Genomic DNA, 24,432 nt, shown 5'->3' with positions numbered 1-24,432 from the left:
ATAAATACTGTTGGTGACGAGTTTCATTTTCATTATGAAGTGTCCATATTTTTTCTGATATTTGAAGAAGACTGAAATGGTATGGTTATACCACAAGATCAAACGGCCTTGCCAAATTCATCCTCCAAAAGACGAAAGAGGAGAAGAGAGGAAGAAGAAGACAAAGGGAAAAAAATCTGATAACATTGAAAAGTGGACAAGGCTGACATTTGCTGAGACACAAGCACTCACACATGATCGTCCAAAATGGAGAAGGTTAGTGCACGAAGTCAACATCGCGGTGCCCCCGACGGTGCCCCACGGAGCTAATGGACCAAGGCAAGGCAAGATTCAACGGAGAAATGATTTTTTTGGAACAGGAGAACCGGCTCGAAAACCGAATTTCAACGCCTCGTTTGAGACAGGCAGGCAAGGCAAAGCAAGGCAAGGCAAAGCAAGGCAAGACAAGGCAAGATTCAGCAAGGCAAGGCAAGGCAAGGCAAGGCAAGATTCAACGGAGAAATGATTTTTTGGAACAGGAGAACCGGCTCGAAAACCGAATTTCAACGCCTCGTTTGAGACAGGCAAGGCAAGGCAAGATTCAGCAAGGCAAGGCAAGGCAAGGCAAGGCAAGGCAAGGCAAGGCAAGGCAAGGCAAGATTCAACGGAGAAATGATTTTTTTGGAACAGGAGAACCGGCTCGAAAAGCGAATTTCAACGCCTCGTTTGAGACAGGCAAGGCAAGGCAAGGCAAGGCAAGGCAAGGCAAGGCAAGGCAAGATTCAACGGAGAAATGATTTTTTGGAACAGGAGAACCGGCTCGGAAACCAAATTTCGACGCCCCGTATGAGACAGGCCTCAACAGACCTTCACTGTCTGACGTCACCCCTTCGTGCACTGAGGAAAACGGAGAAATTCAGACCCAGTTGGAGGAGAGTCCGGGAGGAACTCTTTCCGCGGTTCAGCTTCAACATGGTTTTCACCGGTGGTGGGCAGTTATCATTATTATAATTATCATCATCATTATCGATGTTATTAAAAAAATCAGTCTGAAAAACTTTTAGATATTAATACCAGTCAGAGAGAAAGCAAACAGTATTATACACGAAAAAAAGTCTGAAAACCCTTTAGATATCAAAACCAGTCAGAGAGAAACCATACAATTTTTTTTTTTAGTCAGTATGAGAACCGTTCAGATATTATGATTAAGCAGCAGAGAGAAACCAAACGAATTAAAAAAAAGTATGAATTTTTAAAAAATCAAAATCAGAGAGAAATCAAACAATCTCTTTAAAAAGTCAGTTTGAAAACCGTTTTGATATCATATCTGTAAACAGAGAGAAACCAAACGATTAAAAGATCGGTCTGAAAACCCTTCAGATATCAAAATCAGTCAGTGAGAAGCTAAACAATTTAAAAAAACAACAAAAAACAGTCTGAAAACCCTTCAGAAATAAGAATAAGCCAGAGAGAAATCAAACAAGCAGTCAAAGTAATGTTAAAAAGACAACGTCAACCACTGCGTGTTCAGGAAACACAAAAATTAAATCTAAACCGTGTTTTATTAAAACACTTACTTCCTGCAGGAACTTAAAACTGAGTCCGGAACATTGCGGAACAAGACAAGCCCCAGGGTTTTGGTGCAGCTGGTTGTAAAACGCGTGTGCCGGATATCATGCCCGTGTGCACATGAACATGACAATAACTGTCTTTCTGACAGTTGGCAGAAATCACACTTATCCACGTCCCCTCACTGGCAACTTTTGAGAGAGAGAGAAGGCAAGACAAGACAAGATAAGACAAGACAAATGGTTTTCTGAACTGGGCCATTCCCCATGTCAAAGGGAACAGTGGGGTATGGACGAAAATTCAGACGAAAGAAAACAGTGTACAGAGAGAGACAGAGAGGACAGAGACAGAGAGAAAGAGAGACAGAGACAGGACAGACAAAGAGAGAGAGAGAGAGAGAGAGAGAGAGACTCGAACTGAGAACTTCCCATTTTTTACTTTTCTTATCATGAATATTTTACTCACTTTTAAAGATTCTTGGATGAATTCCTGATCTTCCATTTCAGTTGTTCACATATTATTCTCAGTTGATTATCGATCGAGAAACATTTTGTGTTTTAACAATCAGACTCAGATCCGTGGTCGTGCAGAAATCACACATGAAATACATATCTTAATTTTCAGGATGCTTTTTTTTTTTTTTTTTATCTCAATGTTCGTTTTAGACAGCCCTATTCTTTTTCTTTTTCAACTCGATTTCAATCTCTCTCTCTCTCTCTTGAACATACCACTTAGAGTACCAAACAAGTTTGCATACGGCGAATTAGGACGTTATCCACTGTATATAAATAGTGCAACAAGGTGTATCAAGTACTGGTTAAGGTTGCTGAATGTGAATGTGCACCGATTACCCAGACAGGCATATTTGATGTTGTTTAACCTAGACGAAAGGGGAAAAAATGCTGGGTGTCTTTAGTAAGAAATACTTTATTTTAGACTTGGGTTTGGATGTGTCTGGTTGCAACAAGGCGTTGGTTGTGAGCAAACTTTTTTGTCATTATTTAAGCAAAAGAATGAAAGATATATTTATGCAAGAGTGGGACGAGTCAGTAATGTCTAAAGATATATATCATAACTACAGACTGTTTAAAACTGGTTTTCAGTGTGAGCAATATTTTGACTTTGTGGATAAAACGTGTTTTAGGGACTGTTTGGTAAAATTACGGCTCGGTTTGCTCCCAAAAAATGGATAATTTTTTAGGGGAACATTCAAATATAATTCAAATTACGCATGTAAATGTTGTAATGTGATCGAAGATGAAAACCATTTTATAAACAATTGTGTCCTTTACAATAACCTGCGGCAAAAACATCTGAACTCTGAAGGTTAATAGTGTGTTCACTTGCTGAAGAATGGTTCTGTTTACATTATTCGTAAACTCTGCGTTTATATATTTAATGCTCTGAAGATACGACAGGAATTCTGTGACAACAATGATGAAAGTTAGAATTAATTTACTATGCACAAGAAGCACTTTTGTTCTACAGGTTTTAGTTAGTACGTATTTTACATATAGTTGTCGCTGCGTGATCACCATATTGTGTACTTTTGACCTCTTTCTAGGGGCCGGAGGCCTGGAGATTACAGTTTTGTTCTTGTTCTCTCTCTCTCTCTCTCTCTCTCTCTCTCTGTTTTGTCAGTCTGTCTCTCGTTCGTTCGTTCTCTCTCTCTCTCTCTGTTTTGTCAGTCTGTCTGTCTGTCTGTCTGTCTGTTTCTGTGTTTTGTCTGTCTGTCGTTCGTTTTCTCTCTCTCTCTCTCTCTCTCTCTCAGTTTGACGCTGTGTTATACTCGTACATTATACATGTATTAAGTATTAAGAATAACTACATTTATATGCGTACATGTTTGTGTGTCTCTTAGAACAACGGCAGATGTGTCAGTCGACCAAAGTGCTAATATCTTCACCGTTGGAAAATAAAGATTCATTCATTCATTCTCTGTGTTTTGTCAGTCAGTCTGTCTCTCTCTGTGTTTTGTCAGTCTGTCTCTCGTTCGTTCGTTCTCTCTCTCTCTCTCTGTTTTGTCAGTCTGTCTGTGTGTGTGTGTGTGTGTGCCCTCTCTCTCTCTGTTTTGTCAGTCTGTCTGTCTGTCTGTCGTTCGTCCGTTCTCTCTCTCTCTCTCTCTGTTTTGTCTGTCTCTCTCTCTCTCTGTGTTTTGTCTGTCTGTCTGTCTCTCGTTCGTTCGTTCTTTCTCTCTCTGTTTTGTCTGTCTGTCTGTCTATCTCTCTCTCTGTTTTGTCTGTCTGTCTGTTTGTGTGTCTCTCTCTCTGTTTTGTCTGTCTGTCTCTCGTTCGTTCGTTCATTCTGTCTCTCTCTCTCTCTCTTTCTGTGTCTGCCTGTCTACCTCTCTACTCTCTCTCTCTCTCTCTGTATCTCTCTATCTATCTGTCTATCCATCTCCCTCTGTCTTCCTCTCCCTCTCTTCTCTTTGTGCATCATGGCGAAATATTAAAAGTTTGAAAAAGAAAGAAAGAAAGAAAGAAAAAAAAAATTTCGTATAATTAAAATTCTTTCGAAAAGAGGTACCTTTCCCTCTTTCTTATGACGCCCTATTTTCCAGCGTCGTTCCTATGGCACCCCCCTCCCTCCCTTTCCTCTTCTCCCTTCTATCCCCACTCCCACGCTCCAGGTAATATTGGTGATGATGATGATGATGGTGGTGATGCTACTGCTGCTGTTAATGATGATGATGATGATGATGATAATGATGATGATGATGATGCGATCATCATCATCATCATGCGATGTATGACAGTCAGTCGTGTTTGACTATGACCATCAGAACAGCAGAGGAGGTAACTGTTGTCCTATCTGGGCTAGAATATCATTATAGTAGAGAGTGTCTTGCACAAGATACATCCCACCTCTCTCGGCCAAGATGGTTTTTGGACAGTCGGCGCTGGGATGGTTCCCAAAAGCCAGCTAGCCCCCAAGGCTGCAGCACTAAGAGACAGTGCAATATTACCTCCTAGTTTGAGTCATAGTCCGTCACAAAAGACTAAGCTGTTAATGATTTCCATTGCAGTTCAGAAGCCATTGATAATACAGCTCTCATTCTGCTGATGGCATAACTGTAAACCAATGTCAGTCTTATCATAATCATCATCATCTTCTTCCTTGCAATGGACAGGGTTCCTGACTGACGTATAAAAAAAAAAGTCCAGCGGTGAAGTCTGCTAAGCTAACTGGCTATGGAATGTGGGGGAGGGGGGAGGGGCAGCATCTGGGAACTGACTTGGGTCTAAAAGGTTAAAACCATACAACAGTGGCACTACTCGTTAGCGATCCTTGACTGGGCCAGTGCCCTGACACAGTCCGACCTGGAAGACACACACACACACACACACACACACACACACACACACACACACACACACACACACGTAAATGTTTATGTGTATGAACTGAAAAAACATTCAGCCATGCAGGCACTCATACTCCGTTTTCGGGTGTGTGCATGTTGGATATGTTCTTGTTTCCATAACCCGACCGAGCGCTAACATGGGTTTCTGGATCTTTCACGTGCGTATTTGATCCTTTGTGAGCGTATATGCACGAAAGGGGGTCATGCAGACCTGGACATAGTTATGCTGACATGGGGATATCGGAAAAAATCTCCACCCTTTACCAACAGGCACGTCAAAACCGGGGATCAAACTCAAGAAACTCGGGCAACAGAGACTCCAGCGTTTTAACCATTCGACCGACGGGCGCAATAGCCGAGTGGTTAAAGCGTTGGACTTTCAATCTGAGGGTCCCGGGTTCGAAGCTCGGTGACGGCGCCTGGTGGGTAAAGGATGGAGATTTTTCCGATATCCCAGGTCAACATATGTACAAACCTGCTAGTGCCTGAACCCCCTTCGTGTTTATACGCAAGCAGAAGATCTAATACGCACGTTAAAGATCCAGTAATCCATGTCAGTGTTCGGTGGGTTATGGAAACAAAAACATACCCAGCATGCACACTCCCAAAAGCGGAGTATGGCTGCCTACAAGGCGGGGTAAAAACGGTCATACACGTAAAAGCCCACTCGTGTATGTACGAGTGAACGTGGGAGTTGCAGCCCACGAACGCGGAAGAAGAAGAAGAAGAAGAAGAAGAAGAAGAAGAACCATTCGACCACCGAATCTGCCGAAACAAGGTGTATAAATACCCTTATGAAAAGAAAAGTTGACCGATGTTTTGGTGGGTCCAGTGGTTGAGAGCTGATACTGTGGAGAAGAGGACCAGCAGCTGGCAACAAGTTTGTGAAACGGGTGCGGTGGTCAAATGGATTCTTGTCTAAGTTTCCTGAGTTCGATCCCCGACATTAGAAACCTAACTCTGGATGTTATGCCTGTCATCAAATGTATAACATTAACTGCAGTGAAGTAACTAGTTAAAGGAGAAGACCGAAAACATGCTTACGTGAACGCCCACGTGTACGATGAGAACAGTTTCCATTCTTCGATTTTCGTTTCTTTTTTTTATTTTCATGTAGCTCGTCATAATTTGAGCTGGATATCAGACATCTTATATGTTTTGTATATTGTATGTTTTCTTCCGCTTAAATCAAGAAATAAAGAAAAAGCAAATTAATAGAATGAAGAAGAACAGAACAAGAAGACATTCTAACGAGGTAGACTTACAACAAAAATCAAACTAGATTTGTATTTGTATTTCTTTTTATTGATTGATTGATTATTTATTGATTATTAGGAGGAAGGTGGCAGAATGGTTAAGACGCTCAGCTGCCAATACAGAGAGTCCGTGAGGGTGTGGGTTCGAATCCCGCTCTCGCCCTTTCTCCTAAGTTTGACTGGAAAATCAAACTGAGCGTCTAGTCTTTCGGATGAGACGATAAACCGAGGTCCCGTGTGCAGCACGCACTTGGCGCACTGAAAAAGAACCCATGGCAACGAGAGTGTTGTCCTCTGGCGAAATTACGTAAAATGAAATCCACTTTCATAGGTACACAAATATGTAAACATGCACTCAAGGCCTGACTGAGCGCGTTGGGTTATGCTGCTGGTCAGGCATCTGCTCAACAGATGTGGTGTAGCGTGTATGGATTTGTCCGAACGCGGTGACGCCTCCTTGAGAAAGTGAAACTGAAACTGAAACTTATTGATTATTTATCTATCTATTTATCTATTTTACTTTATTTAAATCAGCTCCGGACATTTCCCATGCTGTATTCAAAACAACTAACGTCGTTGTTGGAAAAGCGACAATACACTTCAGGTTAGGTGTGTCTCCATTTAAAACTAAAAAATATCATCCTATTGCCTGATCACCTGAAAGTATGTAATGTGGTTTTTGTAAAGTATATTCCAGATTCTGAAATTCATTTTTTCTTTTGTGTTGTTAATATCACAACATCAGGGAAACGTATTTGCGATTTTGGATGGCCAGGGACAAAGATTGTAAATGTGCTTGCATGGTATATAATCATTTGAAGCTTTTTTTTCAGAGAAATTTAGATAAATGCAGAAGTTAACTTTTCAAACTACGAGAAATTAAAACATATTTTAACTTCAAATTTCCTAAAACGATTGAAGAAATGGTATAAAATCTAGCTGTGAAGTTTTTCATTTTCAGGTTGTCACTTGAGTATAGAACGCACGGGCGTCTGTCTGTATGCGGGTGCATGTGGTAACGAATGTGCAAACTGTTCAACTGCAGTGCCATGTATGCGTTTTTGTTTTGCATGCGCACTGATATCCAATGCATTGTTAACGTTGTATTTCAGGTTACCTCATTTCCATGACATAGGCAAATAAACCAGTGCATACAACATGCATATTAGATGGAGATAAAGAATCGATTGTAAAGTTGTTTAAAACACTCGGTGGATTTGAAGAAATTTCAGGGCTAAAATTTATTACGATAAAACATAAAACGCTTGGTTTGGGCTTGACTGAATAAATCAAAATGCCGTTATCTGCCAGAAAATAAAATGATGTGGCACCCCCAAAATTGAGAATTTAAGGTATTTGGTTCACAGATGATTTATAACTAACCGAAATGAACAGAATACATATGATACACTGACAGAAGCGAAGAAGTTACTGGAGACCTGGTGCATTTGTACACACCTGTGTAGAACTGCTATTTGAAAGTCTCTAATACTCTCAAAACCTATTTACTTGTGTGGTGGTGGTGTGTGTCCATCGAGATCGATGATGACCATCGTTGTCATCCAGCTGGGGGATGGGGGCAGGGTGGTGGTGGTGGGGGGGGGGGGGGGGGATGCTCATGAATCTATCTGTGAGTGCGCAGATGGCTGAATAGTCCAATCTGCGCACGAAATGTTCGCTGACAGTTGGGGCACTTGTGTACTCTTCTCCCAGCCCCCCAGACAAAGAGATGAAGAACTGCAGTGACTGTGCTGTGAAGTTGTATGGGATGATAAGCCAGAGGAGATTAAAAGACAATACGCAGTACGTAAATTTGCAAATGGAAAAAAATGAGCATTTTAAATATACAAAATACAAAGAGAAAACTAAACACAGGAACGGAAAAGTAGAAGAAAATCCTCCTGGTCAAATCCCCAGAAATAAATTCGCTGGATCTGTATGGACCAAGAAAATTTGTGAAAACTGAAAGGAGTGAATTCTTAAATGATGTGTGTCGAGCGTAGGTGAACATGTAACACCACAGTCAATCTATAAAAAATGGACAAAATTAAAAAATATTCCTGTTTAGAGATACTGATGAAACTGGGTGCAAAGACTAAATATTGTAATAAACTGGAAACCACACTGAAACAAGTGGAGAAAAGTAAAAGGAGCAATACTGAAATGATCCCAAATTAGAAGGGCCAAGGCGTATTGGTTACAAACGAAATCCTCTAAAAGTGGACATAACAAACAGTGACCTGTGCAATTTCTGGAAAAAAATGAGAAAGACACAATTTAAGTTCAACACTACTCATGGCACTGTACATTTTTTCAGCTGTTTTGGAAGGACCTAGGGAATATTTTTAAGGAAAAGTGCGAAAATTGCTCAAACGTAAAGCTGGATATAGAATTGGTACTATTTTGACCATATCATCTTATCAGGCATTTTATCTATGAATACAGAACAAATAAAATTGGACCATGTCCGTAACACTTCCTAATAGACCTAAGAAACAGCTATAAGTTGAAACGTATATATATATACGCAGTTTCTAGAAAATGGTATCCAAATGTAACAATTTAGGAAAAGTTAAATAAAACACCATACTAATTCATAACAATGTCACAGGATCAAAGATTATACTGTTGAAATATAAATCACGATAGTTTGCATTTTGGTATGCCCCACAAAATATTGTCGACACAATGATATGTGAAATTCCAGTCATGATGAACATGAATCGTCGGGCTACAAACTAGCTAAAGACTATGTTGCAAGACGCTGGTCTTGAAATTGCAGTTACTTTCTCTGTTCATGTCTTGATGGATGTGTTTATATATGTACCCACGAAAAGGGGAACAAACATATGCAGGAAAAAATGAAAACAAATGTAATAGCAATGCGAGGAAAAAAATATGACGCCTATCAATGTGGGTGTGATCTTTTCTCGTCAACAAAACAAAGAAGAAACCCTTGAAAATCAATACTTTAAACAACACACAAATACTATCAATACAATCATTATTGCGTGTTTGTATGTCTACAATGATGGTAATGTATGTAGAAAAAATCCTCTTTTTTTTCAATTCATAATCTGAGGGGGAGGATGAATTAATAGTTATCTGAGTTTGTAAACTGTAATCAATGAAAACGTTTAAAAAGGATTGTTCATTCATAATATGGAAACGGTTGATAAGCACTAACATGCCCTTAACTCTCTCCATACGAACAGCGAAAGAGACGACGTTAACAGCGTTTCACCCCAGTTACCACCATCAAAATATTGCAAGCGGAAGGCTCTTATACTGAAGAGGTGAATGTTGACAAAGAATACCACAATTCTGACGACGGAAGGTAAAGGTTGGGTCATTCAGACACCCACTGGACATCCGAGGGGTCTGTGTAGAGGAGAAGAGAGGACTGGCCGTACTGAGTGAGTTAACGTTGGGCATGCAGTGCTCTTTTCTGTGCAGCAAAAGCGCTCAATTACCAGAGCACAGTGAAAATCGAATCCAAAGTGAGGCCCGTAGAAATACAAGGTATTTTCACTCACGAGTAAACATGCTACAAATTGCCTCCCCAAAATGTCAAGGAGAGGGCGAGAGAGAGAGAGAGAGAGAGAAGTGGGAGTGGGGGGAGGAAGTGGCCGGGATGGCATTACAGCCTGCAGTGACTCTTGACCTTGTTAATCAGCTTTTTACAACTCGCGCGCGCGCGAACACACACACACACACACACACACACACACAAACACACATTTATTCATACACAAATACCCGCGTACGCATGCAAACAGAATGAGGACAAAAAGACAAGGACGAGCAGGCGGGGGTATGTCATCTTGTGCAAACACACACACGCACGCACGCACGCACACACACACACAAACACACACACGCACACACACAATGAGGACGAAATCACAAGGACAAACAGGCAAGGAGAATGTCTCTGTTCTTTTACAACACATCCCGCTCACCCCCTGTCTCCGTTCCCCCTTCTCCTTCCCCGCACTTCTCCTTCCCCGCACTTCTCCTTCTCCTTCCCCGCACTTCCCCGCACTTCTCCTTCTCCTTCCCCGCACTTCTCCTTCTCCTTCCCCGCACTTCTCCCTCCCCGCACTTCTCCCTCCCCGCACTTCCCCGCACTTCTCCCTCCCCGCACTTCTCCTTCCCCACACTTCTCCCTCCCCGCACTTCTCCTTCTCCCTTCTCCTTCCCCGCACTTCTCCTTCCCCGCACTTCTCCTTCTCCCTTCTCCTTCTCCCTTCTCCTTCCCCGCACTTCCCCGCACTTCTCCTTCCCCGCACTTCCCCGCACTTCTCCTTCCCCGCACTTCTCCTTCTCCCTTCTCCTTCCCCGCACTTCTCCTTCCCCGCACTTCTCCTTCCCCGCACTTCTCCCTCCCCGCACTTCTCCTTCCCCGCACTTCTCCCTCCCCGCACTTCTCCTTCCCCGCACTTCTCCTTCTCCCTCCCCGCACTTCTCCCTCCCCGCACTTCTCCTTCCCCGCACTTCTCCTTCTCCCTCCCCGCACTTCTCCCTCCCCGCACTTCTCCTTCCCCACACTTCTCCCTCCCCGCACTTCTCCTTCTCCCTTCTCCTTCCCCGCACTTCTCCTTCCCCGCACTTCTCCTTCCCCGCACTTCTCCTTCCCCGCACTTCTCCCTCCCCGCACTTCCCCGCACTTCTCCTTCCCCGCACTTCTCCTTCCCCGCACTTCTCCCCCGCACTTCTCCCTCCCCGCACTTCTCCTTCCCCGCACTTCTCCTTCCCCGCACTTCTCCCTCCCCGCACTTCTCCTTCCCCGCACTTCCCCGCACTTCTCCCTCCCCACACTTCTCCTTCCCCGCACTTCTCCTTCCCCGCACTTCTCCCTCCCCGCACTTCTCCCTCCCCGCACTTCTCCCTCCCCGCACTTCTCCTTCCCCGCACTTCTCCTTCCCCGCACACACAAAAAAACACAACACACACACACACACACAGAGGAAAACCAACACACAAAGACACACACACACACACACACACACACACACACACACACACAGGAAAACCAACACACAAAGACACACACACACACACACAAAGACACACACACACACACACAAAGAAAGAGAGAGACAGAGAGAGAGAACAACAAAAAAAAAACCACCAAAACAAAGAAGAGAAACAACCTACCCCCAAACGACAACAACAAAAACAACAGCAAAACACACGCACGCACGCATAACACACACACACACACACACACACACACATCGAAACGAAAGGGTGGGAAGCTAAGGGATGTCGCAAGAGAGGGCATCTAATCTCCTGTACTGTACCCTTCGTTTATAATATCATTATACGTGCAAGCTGGTGCCGCGCTACAACTAGCCTAGCCACCCTAACCAGCAGAACAACTAGGAAACTCGTGGCAGTGGTGTTGTGAGCCTTTGTTTCCTGGACTCCCGTAAGACCCCCCACCCAACCCCCAAAAGCTTTCTCACACACACACACACTCACACAAACACACGTATATATACCTTTCTACCCTTGCAGCCGGCTGATAAAGCAGTGACTGACCTCGACCTCAATATTTCTGCCAGATGCACGTGCGAGGCATGTCTCTGACGCCACAGTGCAGCAATGTGCATGGGCGTGCATGTGCAGCAAACAAGGCAGGGAGATAACGAGATGGAAGTGAAACACACACACACACACACACGCACACGCACACACAAACAATCACCGACAAAAAACAACAACAAAAAAACAAAACAAACACACACACACACACACACACAAAACTAATACAGGCAACATTTCTCAGTGAAAGGGTGAGTTTAGAGGTAACAAACTCACAACACCAAGAGAGAGAGAGAGAGAGAGTGAGGGGGGAGAGAATGGGAAAGAGAGAGAGAGAGGGGGAGACAGAGATGGAGGGGGAGAGAGAGAGAGAGGACAAGACAAGATAAAAATCTTTCACTGGCAAAGGTACATAAGCCTTTGTTGGTTTTCTACGTGCTACCCTTACCCCATTATGGGGCAAAGTGGAAAAAAAGAAAAGAATGTGAAAAAAAACCCGAAAAAGAAGATTAAACAAAGTGCATAAAATTATATCGAAGTATATATATATATATCAGGCAGACGACTGGCATTCTCCGTGAGGGAAAATGCAAATGCACCCCGATTGCAGTCTTCGAGAGGTTTCTATAATCATTTTTTCACATTTCTTTGCAAAGTTATTTTGAAATAACAGAAGAGTTGATTAATAATAATAATAATAATAATAATAATAAAATAATTGTCTGCACTTGTTTTCCTTCACTAATATCTATCTATCTATCTATAATATACACGTACATACACACATACATACATACATTCATACATAAAGAAAACGACTGAAGTACACACTATTCCTTCAAAAGGTGTATAAGTAAGCGGCAAAACGAAGAGAGAGAGACACAAAGAGAGAGAGAGAGAGAGAGAGAGAGATGCAAAGGATGAAGAAGCTAAGGGGGGAGGGGGAATGGGGGAGGGCGGAGGGGGGGGGGCAAGTGGAGGGGGGGGGGGGACGAAATTCGCAGGCTACATTTCAAGTTGGAACTCTTCTTAACATCTGTGCAGGCAACTATGTTTAGCCAGCAAAAGGGGGTATGCTCGGAATTCGGTCACGGACTGGAAGCCATCAGAAGCCCCGACCAGCCGCATCCTTAGAGCAGGAGGGGGAGGGGGGAGGAGTGGGTAGGAGGAGGAGGAAGGGAAGAGACTTGAGGAGGGGAGGCGAGGAGGTGGGGGATGGGGGAGGGGGATTAGGGCCCGTGAATCATTAGTCACAGCTGACTGCCGCGCGTGGTCAGTGCATGCGGTTCGTCTTGAAGGGGGTAGAGTGTGTATCGTAGGATGGGGTACAATCTACCTGAGCCAGGTTCTTCTTGGTTTGCGCGTTGGGTTACGCTGTCGGTCAGGCATCTGTATAGCAGATGTGGTGTAGCGTATATGGGTTTGTCCGAACGCAGTGACGCCCTCTTGAGTAACTGAATTGAACTGAACTTCTGTGTGCTGGGGTTTGTGGTGTTGGTGCGAGATAACTAATCAGTTCTTTTGGTGCGTTGTGGGGATTCTTTCGTTTTGGGGTATTGGGGTTAATGGATACGTTCTTTGGTGTGGGAGTGCGGGGATTAATGTATAAGTTCTTTGGTGTTGGAGTGCGGGGATTAATGGATAAGTTCCTTGGTGTGGGGCTTGATGGATTAATGGATAAGTTCCTTGGTGTGGGGGTTGATGGATTAATGGATAAGTTCTTTGGTGTGGGGATGCAGGGATTAATGGATAAGTTCTCTGACGTACTCAGAGTGTTTCGGTTTGCACCACAGCTTTATTTTCACCACAGCTTTAACAGTTTCCTTCTATTGTTAAAAAAAAGCAAACAAACAACCCCCCCCCCAAAAAAAAAACCCAAAAAACAAAAAACCCCGAAGTTTGTGCATGTTGTGTAGAACTTGAGACTGACTTGTATTAAACAATGGATAACGCGTGCATGTTGTGTTTCGTTTGTGAGTGAACTGTATCAACGAATAAACAACAATCAGTGTGGGAAGTGGGGCGGTGTGTGGTGGTGGTGGTGGTGGTTGCTGGTGGAGCATAGGGGGGGGGGGGGGAGGAGGTAGTTCTCACAGGCACAGATGTCTGTCTTGGCACACATGAATTAGATGTTTGTCTTGGCACACATAAATTAGATGTCTGTCTTGGCACACATGAATTTCACGGTAAGACTGACCGAGTGTCGATGGTTCTTTCTTTCTGTCTGTTTCTTGTCACTGCTGTTGTTTCTGTGCTGGGAAAGGTTAGACTGCAGTGGACAAGACGTGTCACGCGTGCGTTTGTGTGTGTAGGGGGAGGGTGGGGGGCATGGGTAGGAGGGGGGTTGGGGGGGGCGTGAGTGCGTGCTTGTGAGCGCGTGCAGTTGTCTTTGTCCGTCCGGGACAACAGATGTTCACAAAGCAGAACTTTGGCTCGCAATACAACACTGCTTCTTCAAACTGAAGAATTTTCTTTAAAATATATACTTAATTAGTATCAAGGGAAAGAGGCGGCCGCGGAGAGGCCAAAGCCTCCCACTTTGAATCTGAGGGTCCTCGGTTTGAATCGAATCACAGCAATGCTGGATCGGCAATATCAACGTACTTTCTTCCCCTCCAGTCTGACGTAACTGACGAAGTGAACGTCCATGCCTTTTTGTGAACACCACCCACTCCACCATGAGGGGGAAAATTGTGGATACTGCCGCTTGATTTGAGAAGGGTGGAGACCCCCCTCCTTCCTCTCTCTCGCCCCCCCCCCCCCTCCCCCCAACCCTTAAATGTAAATGTTACTGTGTGTAGATGTGCTGGTCTCTGAAATCCTGTTCTTTTGTACACGTATGCAACCCATTTACGTGTCACACGAACCTCTAAATCCACACTCGAGTTCGAAGGATTAAGGAAGTATATACAGACAATTTCCATTTGCACCCTCCAGACAAAACAGCCAACAAATCGGTGTTTATCGCGTAACATAAAGAAAAGCCCGTGCAGTATGCTGTTTGAGCATCATGCATGATTCAACAGCGTTTTGACGCTGCTTGACTATTACATACAAAATGTTGAAGAATCTATGTGTGGAAAAATCCATTAAAACATAATCTTGACTCAAGGTCACAAACATCTTTTCTCTCCGTATATCAGCATTTATTTATTCATTCATCTGTTTATGTACCTTTTAAAATATATTTTTTTTATATATATTCTCAACACTTTGATTCCTCATACATATCGATATAATACATAACACCATAATCATATTTTTATTCATATTTAAAAAAAAAAATCATACCAAGTGAGTACGTCGTATGAAGGTGAACATCAATGCCATTAAAAGGATTCTATTCTGTTCCCCCATTCTTCCCTGGTTTCTTGGCTAATTATATAAATATTGGCCTGATAGAAACGTGAAGAAAGGGTGGTACATAGACCAATGCCATTTCCGATGTGTCTGATGTGTCAGCTTTGCTGCTACGTTTGGGATGAAGGACAACCGTGGCAAAGTGAATCTGTCTCCCAGTGTGACTTCTGTTCAACTTTGAAAATGAAGAATCAGGAAAGACAGAGGGTGGAAAGGAGGCAGAGAGAGAAAGAGAGAGAGAGATGCGACAGGAGAAGAGACAGTTGAAGCGAATGATATAGCCTATGTATGTGTATAGACGAGACAACACAAAAGACAGAAAGACTTATCACGCACACACACACAGATTTCAGTCTCTTATAACCTCGTGTGTGTGTGTGTGTGTGTGTATGTGTGTGTGTGTGTTTGCGCGCGCGTGCATGTGCGCGTGCGTGCGTGCGTAGGTGTATGAGAGATTGTGATTTCAGTTTTATTTTCTCAAGTTGCCGTCACGGTGTTCGGGCGAATCCATGTACGCCGCACTAGATCTGCTAGGTAGAGATGCCTGACCAGCAGCAATACCCAACGCAACTTGGCAAGCCTTGAGTCTTCGCAGGCATATAGATACAGGCAAAATATCCACATTTCTTCCTCTCCACTCCTGTGTGTGACTGGCGGAGTGAACGGCCACGCCTCGTTGTGAACACTGCTCATTCCGTCCGGAGAAGAAAAATTGTGGATATTGCACACATATATAGTAGTGTACCTGTCAGACTGGATTTCATAACAGAGAAAATATAATGCACGCATAAAAAAATATGACTTTCCCGACCCAACACCGATTTCATTCGCAGCACTTTTCAACCACATCCTAACCTCTCACCTTCCCCCCCCCCCACCACCACCCAGCCGTTACTCAACCCACACTTTCTCCTGACATTCACAACTAAACGCCTAACCCCCTTCACCCCCCCCCCAACCCCCCGCCACCACCACTAACTCCCTCACTCTCCCCCTCTCCCTCGCCTTACACCTTCTTTTTTCCTTTCTTTCTTTCCTTCTTTTACGTATTCTTGTTCTTCTACTTCCCAGTCCTTTCCTCCTCCCCCTTCATCATCTTCTTCTCCTCCTCTTCCTTCTCCTCTTCTTCTTTCTCTTCTATTCCCCATCCTCACCCCTCTCTTCTTCTTCCCCGTTTCCTTCTTCTCCTCCTTCCTTCATTCCACCTTCTCTCCCTTCTCCTTTTTCTATTCCCCCTCCTTCTTCTACTTCACATGCTTTAAGCTTTCCACCCATGTCCGCTTCACACACACACACACACACACACACAAACACACACACACAGGGCTCCCCTTCTCCACTCAGCTATAAATCTGCCGCTTGCAGTTACGGGGGGAAAAATTGAAACGCTAAAAATACAGGTAATGCGAATTCCGCTTTGCCCAGCAAGTTTTGCAGCCGCACGCATGTCATGTTTCCTCCTCCGTAGCTCGACAATTGTGCAAGAGAGGATATTTCTGTCCCGTGGACTCCACAAGAAAAGGAAACAAGAAGGAGGAGAAGAAGAAGAAGAAGAAAGGGAAGAATATTTGGAGTAACCTTGCATAGATTACATTGCTGAAGGGATGAGAAGCGGGAAGAGGAGGGGAGAGAACTCCACAGCACTCGTCGGCGTGAATGCAACGTCGTATCGTGTCATGTTGTATTGTGTTGTGTTATGTTGTGTTGTGTTGTATTGTGTTGTGTTGTATTGTGTTGTGTTATGTTGTATTGTGTTGTGTTGTATTGTATTGCATTGTATTGTTGTGTTGTATTCAATTGTTGTGTTGAGTTGTATTGTGTTGTGTTGTATAGTGTTGTGTTGTATTGTATTGAATTGTATTGTGTTGTGCTGAGTTGTGTTGAGTTGAATTGTATTGTGTTATGTTGTATTGTATTGCACTGCTTTATAGTGCAGTGGAGTGGGGTGCAGTGGAGTGGGGTGCAGTGGAGTGCAGTGGAGTGGAGTTTAGAGTTAGTACAATGGAGTGGAGTGGAACCAGTGTAGTGTTGTGGAGTGTAATATAGTGTAATGCAGTGCTGTGGAGTGTAGCGGGGTGGAGTGTAGTGTAGTGGGGTGCAGTGTATGTGGTTGAGGAGTGTAATATATTGTAGTGGAGTGTTGTATATTGTAGTGGAGTGTTGTATATTGTAGTGGAGTGTTGTATGTGTTGTATATTGTAGTGGAGTGTTGTATATTGTAGTGGAGTGTTGTATATTGTAGTGGAGTGTAATATATTGTAGTGGAGTGTTGTATATTGTAGTGGAGTGTTGTATGTGTTGTATATTGTAGTGGAGTGTTGTATGTGTTGTATATTGTAGTGGAGTGTTGTATATTGTAGTGGAGTGTTGTATGTGTTGTATATTGTAGTGGAGTGTTGTATATTGTAGTGGAGTGTTGTATATCGTGGCGCAGTGCAGTGCAGTGTATTGGGGTGTAGTAGAGTGGACTGAAATGGAGTGTATTTGGGTGGAGTGTAGTACAGTGGAGTGGAGTGTAGTACATTGTAGTGTAGTATATTGTAGTGCAGTGGAGTGGAGTAATGTGTAGCGCAGTGCAGTGCAGTGCAGTGCAGTGCAGTTCAGTGTAGTGCAGCGCAGTGGTTTGCAATGCAGCACAATGTAATGCAGTGCAGTGTAGTGTAGTACAGTGCAGAGCAGTGTAGAGTAGTTTAGTGTAGTGCAGTGTATTGTAGTGTAGTGTAGTGCAATGTAATGCAGTGCAGTGTAGTGTAGTGTAGTGCAATGTAATGCAGTGTATTGTAGTGTAGTGCAATGTAATGCAGTGTAGTGTAGTGCAGTGTACCCACCCACCCCAGGTCAGCACTATCTACACCCTGTCCGCAGTGCCTCCCAAACTTCAGAGCCAGGAATGGACTCCAGTCAGCTAAGGACCCACCCAGAGGGAACCCACAAGCATGTGTGTACAGGCGCGCATACATGCACGGAAGCGCGCGCGCACACACACACACACACACATACACACACACAGAGGCATGTGTGGCGTGAGGAAGATGATAGATTTTCGTCTAAAACACACACACACATACACACACACACACACACACACACACACAAGAATCAAGATAAACAAAACACAAATGCGTGCGCGCCCGAGCCTACACACTCAACCCCCCACCCCCACCCCCACAAACACACGAACGCACACGCACTAAGAAACAAATACACAACACACACACACACACACACACACACACACACTGTTAAACGCTTGTGCACGCATATATTCAACCTTGATTCTTAAGCTAAACAAAACACAAGACGAGCCCGCACACACACACACACACATACACACACACATTGTTAAACGCGTGTACACACATACATTCAAATCTTGATTCGTAAGATAGATAAAACACAAAACGCGCGTGCGCCCCTCTCCCCACACACGAATGCACTAAGAAACACACACACACACACACACACACAATTCCCTCCCATCCCACACCCACACCCCCCAACCCCACTCCCCAGACTCACCTCACAGCAGTCCATGGCCTCATTGTAACGCCCGATCTTGCGGTAGGGCCGAGCCAGCAAGGGAGCCAGGCGACGCCGGAAACGCGTCACGGCGCCAGCCACTTCCGCCGGAACTCGCTGCCTCCCCGCGCCGGCGCCGCCACCGCCGCCGATACCACCCGGGCCCGCGCCGCCGCCGCTCCCGCCACCGCCGACAGTATCGTCGGCTAGACGCTGGGCGGCGTGGCAGCAGGCGATGGCGGAGTCGTGGTCGTTGAGGGCGCTGTAGATGGAGGCCATGCTGGCGTGCACGTGCATCTCCAGCACGCGCTCCGACAGGCTCTGGGCCAGCGCGTGCGCGCGCGTGTAGTTGTTCCAGGCCTTCTGGAACTCGCTGAGGCCCATGAAGGCGTCTCCCAGGCACAGGTGGAGGTAACTGGTGGGGATGGGAATGATGATAATAATAATGATGATGATGATGATGATGATGATGATGATATAATAAGGATAAGGATAATCATAGTAGTAGCAGTGGTCATGGTGGTGGTGATGTTAGTGAAGTTTAATTGTTGATTGTTGCTCACAGTCCAGCCGACCACACAGAGCCATATCAGGATTGTCAAACCATTATGAACGCTCAACCGCGCCAACACAAAACTGTCACACACACACACACACACACACACACACACACACACACACACACACACACACACTCACACACACAACCTTTAAGATAAACTCTATAAGAAAACAGTTCATGACACATTATCCTAACCATTTAGCTCCTCGGGGCAAATATGATTTTGCCGTGCTGAGGACGCCAGCCATTCTGCTTGATTTACCATTCCTAGATTACCAACAACAACAACAAAAAATCGTGCAAAAGGAAAAATCAATACTTCAACGCCAAATAAAAACTACATAAAAAGGCCATATAGGCAAATAACACCGCAGAATGGACAGCTAGTGCCCATCCCAGTGTTTGCATTTTCACTTCCTGATCGCCAGAGCAAAACCGCACAGATAGTACACCACAGACTGCGGAAAAGAGAAAGAAAATGAGTCAAGACTTGCTTGAAAAAGACAGGACAAAGGACTAGGACGGTAGAAAAAGGAGACAGCACTGAAGGAAGAAAAAAGGAGAAATAAAGAGAGTAATAGAAAAAAAGGAAATTTCTAGCACATAATTTCCAGTAGGCGGGGGATACTATTTATACTGAAAGACCCCCGGCATCCCCACAGGAGGTGGGGTCGTAATAGTACCAGTCGTAATATAAATGTATATTATAAATATGGCGTAAAACCCCTTATAGTGGGATCTAATTGCCTCACATGAACAATGCATACACAATAGTGCAAAATGGCATATGATGAGTTCGATGATGTTCACAGCAGTCACAACAAGGAAGGAGGAAGGAGGAATTTTTTGTTTAATGTCCCGTCACACATATCGGTGATCGAAGACATTTTGTTAAAGTATTTATGAATACATCTGAGTATTATCGGTTAGAAGGGGTGGGAGATGTGGATGAATGGAGGGTTGGGGGAAACTGGGCAAATGAGGGTAAAAATGTGGGTGAAATTTGGAAGAAAAACAGTCACAACAACAGCAATATTAAACATAATCCTTTTTATGATCACAATCATCTGAGTGGACGACAGGTTGAGTCATTGTTAAATTGATTTGTGATATTAAAAAAAGTTTCTTCTTCTTCTTCTTCTTCTGCGTTCGTGGGCTGCAACTCCCACGTTCACTCGTATGTACACTAGTGGGCCTTTACGTGTATGACCGTTTTTACCCCGCCATGTAGGCAGCCATACTCCGTTTTCGGGGGTGTGCATGCTGGGTATGTTCTTGTTTCCATAACCCACCGAACGCTGACATGGATTACAGGATCTTTCACGTGCGTATTTGATCTTCTGCTTGCATATACACTCGAAGGGGGTTCAGGCACTAGCAGGTCTGCACATATGTTGACCTTGGAGATCGTAAAAAAAATGTTGATTTTAGACACATGATAAATGATTTACGTTTATCATCATAACAGTTCAGCGGTTGAGGGCAGTGTGTCTGAGACAGTAAAGGATTAACAAACAACAGAGAGAATCAGCTCTCTCCTTTTACAGCACACACAACTTCAAGTCAATGCTGATTATACTGCAGAGTCAACCAGCACACAGGTGAATATAAGGTACAGAGGAACAAGCCGAGACACTTCCTCAAAAAAGTGGAGTGATGGCCTAGAGGTAACGCATCCGCTTTGGAAGCGAGAGAATCTGAGCGCGCTGGTTCGAATCACGGCTCAGCCGCCGATATTTTCTCCCCCTCCACTAGACCTTGAGTGGTGGCCTGGACGCTAGTCATTCGGATTAGACGATAAACCGAGGTACCATGTGCAGCATGCACTTAGCGCACGTAAAAGAACCCACGGCAACAAAAGGGTTGTTTCTTGCAAAATTCTGTGGAAAAATCCACTTCGATAGGAAAAACAAATAAAACTGCACGCAGGAAAAAATACAAAAAAAAAAAAACAACAAAAAAAAACGGGTGGCGCTGTAGTGTATCGACGCGCTCTCCCTGGGGAGAGCAGCCCGAATTTAACACAGAGAAATCTGTTGTGATAAAAAGAAATACAAATTCAAATACAAAAGGAGTTTCGGGACCTGTCTTTGTACCCATCATTTGGCATGTGCACACAGAGGCAGCAACAACAGAAGAAAACGTACAGACACAAATTAGCTTTTTATTCCAGACTGGCATAGCCTTTCAGTCCTGGTTATGCTGCACAGAATATATGGACAATACAGGAAAAAAAAACATATGGTTACCCCGTTCTGTACTGAATATTCAACGGCATGGGTTAATTTCTATGTGGATTGATTAAGTATTTTTGATTTTATCTGAGTTGATTTTAAAAAAAGAAAAAAAAAAGGCACCGAAGTTCTCAAACTGGACGGAAAAAAGTCAAAATCGTCCAGCATTTAATAATGAGAAGGCTCTGTATCAGAACACTACAGGAACGGCAGAAAGGCATAAAAACGAAACTGTATTATGATAGGAAACAACCACGAACTGGTCCACAATTAATGAGAATTCCAAAGAAAATATTCACATGACATTCTGGCCACATGCAAGAGCGGCGAAAAGTTTTCCACATCATCGGATTTCACTGAAAGGAATTACTGTAATGTGTTTCACATATTTATAGTTGTATTACTCTTTTTTTTGTTGTTGTTGTTGTTGTCGCAACAGATTTCTCTGTGTGAAATTCGGGCTGCTCTCCACAGGGAGACCGCTTCGCTACACTGTGAGCGCCGTCTATTTTTTTTGGTATTTTTTCCTGACTGCAGTTTTTTTGTTTTTGTTTTTAATTGTTTTTCCTAACGAAGTGGATTTTTCTACAGAAGTTTGCCAGGGACAGCCCTTTTGTTGCCGTGGGTTCTTTTACGTGCGCTGAGTGCATGCTAGCAGCACACAGCACTCAGTTTTATAGTCTCATCTGAATGACTAGCGTCTAGACCACCACTCAAGGTCTAGTGGATGGGGAGAAACTACTAGCGACTGTGCTGGGATTCGAACCAGTGTGCTCAGATTCTCTAGCTTCCTAGGCGGACGCGTTTCCTCTAGGCCATCACTCCACATACACACATATTTATACCCACACATTCTCACTCAAACACAGGTATTGACACACACACACAAAGACATATACACAGATACACACAGACACACACGCGCGCACGCGCGCGTGCGCACATGAGTGGATGTTAGGCCTTCAAATTCTGGTTTCAAATTCCTCACAATTTAGTCCGTTTCAAGTCGCTGTCAAGAATCATACCCTATCATATTTAATGAACCCACTTCTTTTTTCATATGTTTAATTATTTTATTTCGTTTTAGGTTTATGTTTTACACAAACCAAAGGCAGTCTACCCCCTAACCAGCGCGCTGGGTTTGTGACAAAGTAAGAGATGGGCTTTGTTCAACATCACGTCAGTTCTCTTCTCGAGGAGGCATCGCTGCGTTCGGAAAAATCCATATACGCTACACAAGTGCTAAGCAGATGCCTGTCCAGCATCGAAACCCAACGCGCTTGATTAGGCTTTTGAGGGAACATCGAGAATAAAACGAAGTAAAATATGATGCATAACGTAATGAAATAAAAAGATAAGTAATTAAATAAATGAACGAATCTCTCTCTCTCACACATGTCCCCCCCTTCTACCCCCCCAACTCCCCCCCCCTGCCCCCCCACATACACACACAGGACGTACCCAGTGATGGCGCCCCCGTCAGGCTGGTGCTGCAGGGCAGAGCGGCAGTAGCTGACAGCCTTGGAGTACTCCCCGGACCTGAGGTTACACAGCGCCATGTTCAGGTACGCCTGTGCCATCAGCGGCCCCCCCTCGCCCCTGGCCCCCTCCGCTCCGGCTCCCCCCAGCTCCGCCGCCAGCCCGCACTGCTGGCCCGCGTGCTCCAGGGCCTCCCGAGACTTGCCCAGATCACACAGGGCCCGGCACAGGTCTCCGTTCACCTGGTGGGGGGGGACACAGACATACACGTTATGTAACTTTCAATCGCCAAAGACGTGGAACAAGCTCCCTGATAACCTCCGTCATTCTGATTCCCTCGCATCTTTTAAATCTCGTCTCAAAACTCACCTTTTCCCTCAGCAATAAGTTCAATTGTGGCAGGTCCACTTCCTTTTCGTTAGGTGTGCTTGACTATGTGTGTATACATATGTATGTGTACATAACTACATGCATGTATATGAATGTGTATTGTGTGTGCGTGTGTTTATGTAAGTTTGTGCCTGCCTATGTGTGCGTATGTGTTAGGGTAGCTGTTAGATACACATGTATGTTAAAATATATGTATGCAGTGTGTGTGTGTGTGTGTGTGTGTGTGCGTGCGTGCGTGCGTGCGTGCGTGTGTGTGTGTGTGTGTGTGATCACATTTTGGTGTGTGTATGTAACATAGATATAATGTTTTATGTTAACAAAAGCGTTTTTGTAAAGCACCTAGAGCAGATTTCTGGATAGTGTGCTATATAAGTATCCATTATTATTAACTGTTGTGTTGTCCTATATGGTAATGTATGGTATGGTATGGTAGTGTATTGTGCGGTGCACACCTAAGTTATGTAACTAGCGATTGTGTTGTGTTGTATTGTATTGTCTGGTACACACGCAAGTTATATAACTATTGCATTGTATTGTATTGCATTCAATTGTGGCGCACACACTCTAAACTATTCTATCATATTGTATTGTATCGTGTTGTTTTGTTTTGTATTGTATTGTGGTGCGTTGTATTGTATCATACTGTGTTGTGTTGTACTGTGTTGTTCCGGTGACTTGCCCAGCTCGCACAGTGCTCGACAGAGGTCCCCGATCACCCGGAGGGGAGCACAGACATCATGTGACAGGTGTGTTGTATTGTATTGTGTTGTATTGTATTGTATCACATTGTATTGTGTTGTATTGCATGATACTGTATCACGTTGAATATTATCATATTGTACTGTGTTGTTCATGAAAATATAAGTGTCCAAAACAATCATGCAAGGCACCATCGAGGGCGGGAGAAGAAGAGGAAGACAGCGGAAGAACTGGCATGAGAACATCAAACAATGGACTGGACTCCATACACGTGAGCTGCTGCCGGCGGCTGCTGACAGAGACAGATGGAGAAGGGAGGTTGCGTCTGCGGTCCTCAGGTTTCTCCCAATGACTACTTTGTAGTTATGGGCCTGAGGTGAGGTGAGGTGATTGTGTTGTACTGTATCATGTCGTGTCGTGTCGTGTTGTGTTGTGTTGTACCCTCACACAGCACTCGGCACATTCCCCGTT

The 24,432-nt window shown here is 44.2% G+C and overlaps 1 protein-coding gene across 1 annotated transcript in view; it reads right to left on the bottom strand.

Moving 5' to 3' along the window:
* LOC143297575 (43 kDa receptor-associated protein of the synapse-like) overlaps positions 1-24,432 on the bottom strand; it is a 92,274-nt gene that overhangs the window by 38,329 nt on the left and 29,513 nt on the right. The window contains exons 3-4 of the mRNA XM_076609967.1: positions 22,855-23,114; positions 18,598-19,012 (exon numbers count right to left, since the gene is read on the bottom strand). Of these exons, the coding sequence (XP_076466082.1) occupies positions 18,598-19,012; positions 22,855-23,114 (675 nt within the window). The remainder of the gene's footprint in view (positions 1-18,597; positions 19,013-22,854; positions 23,115-24,432) is intronic.

Source organism: Babylonia areolata, chromosome 23 (genome assembly GCF_041734735.1).
Source record: "Babylonia areolata isolate BAREFJ2019XMU chromosome 23, ASM4173473v1, whole genome shotgun sequence".
Lineage (NCBI taxonomy): Eukaryota > Metazoa > Mollusca > Gastropoda > Neogastropoda > Buccinidae > Babylonia > Babylonia areolata.
The sequence above is the reverse complement of the archived record's forward strand: the minus strand, read 5'-3'. Positions and strand labels throughout refer to the sequence as shown.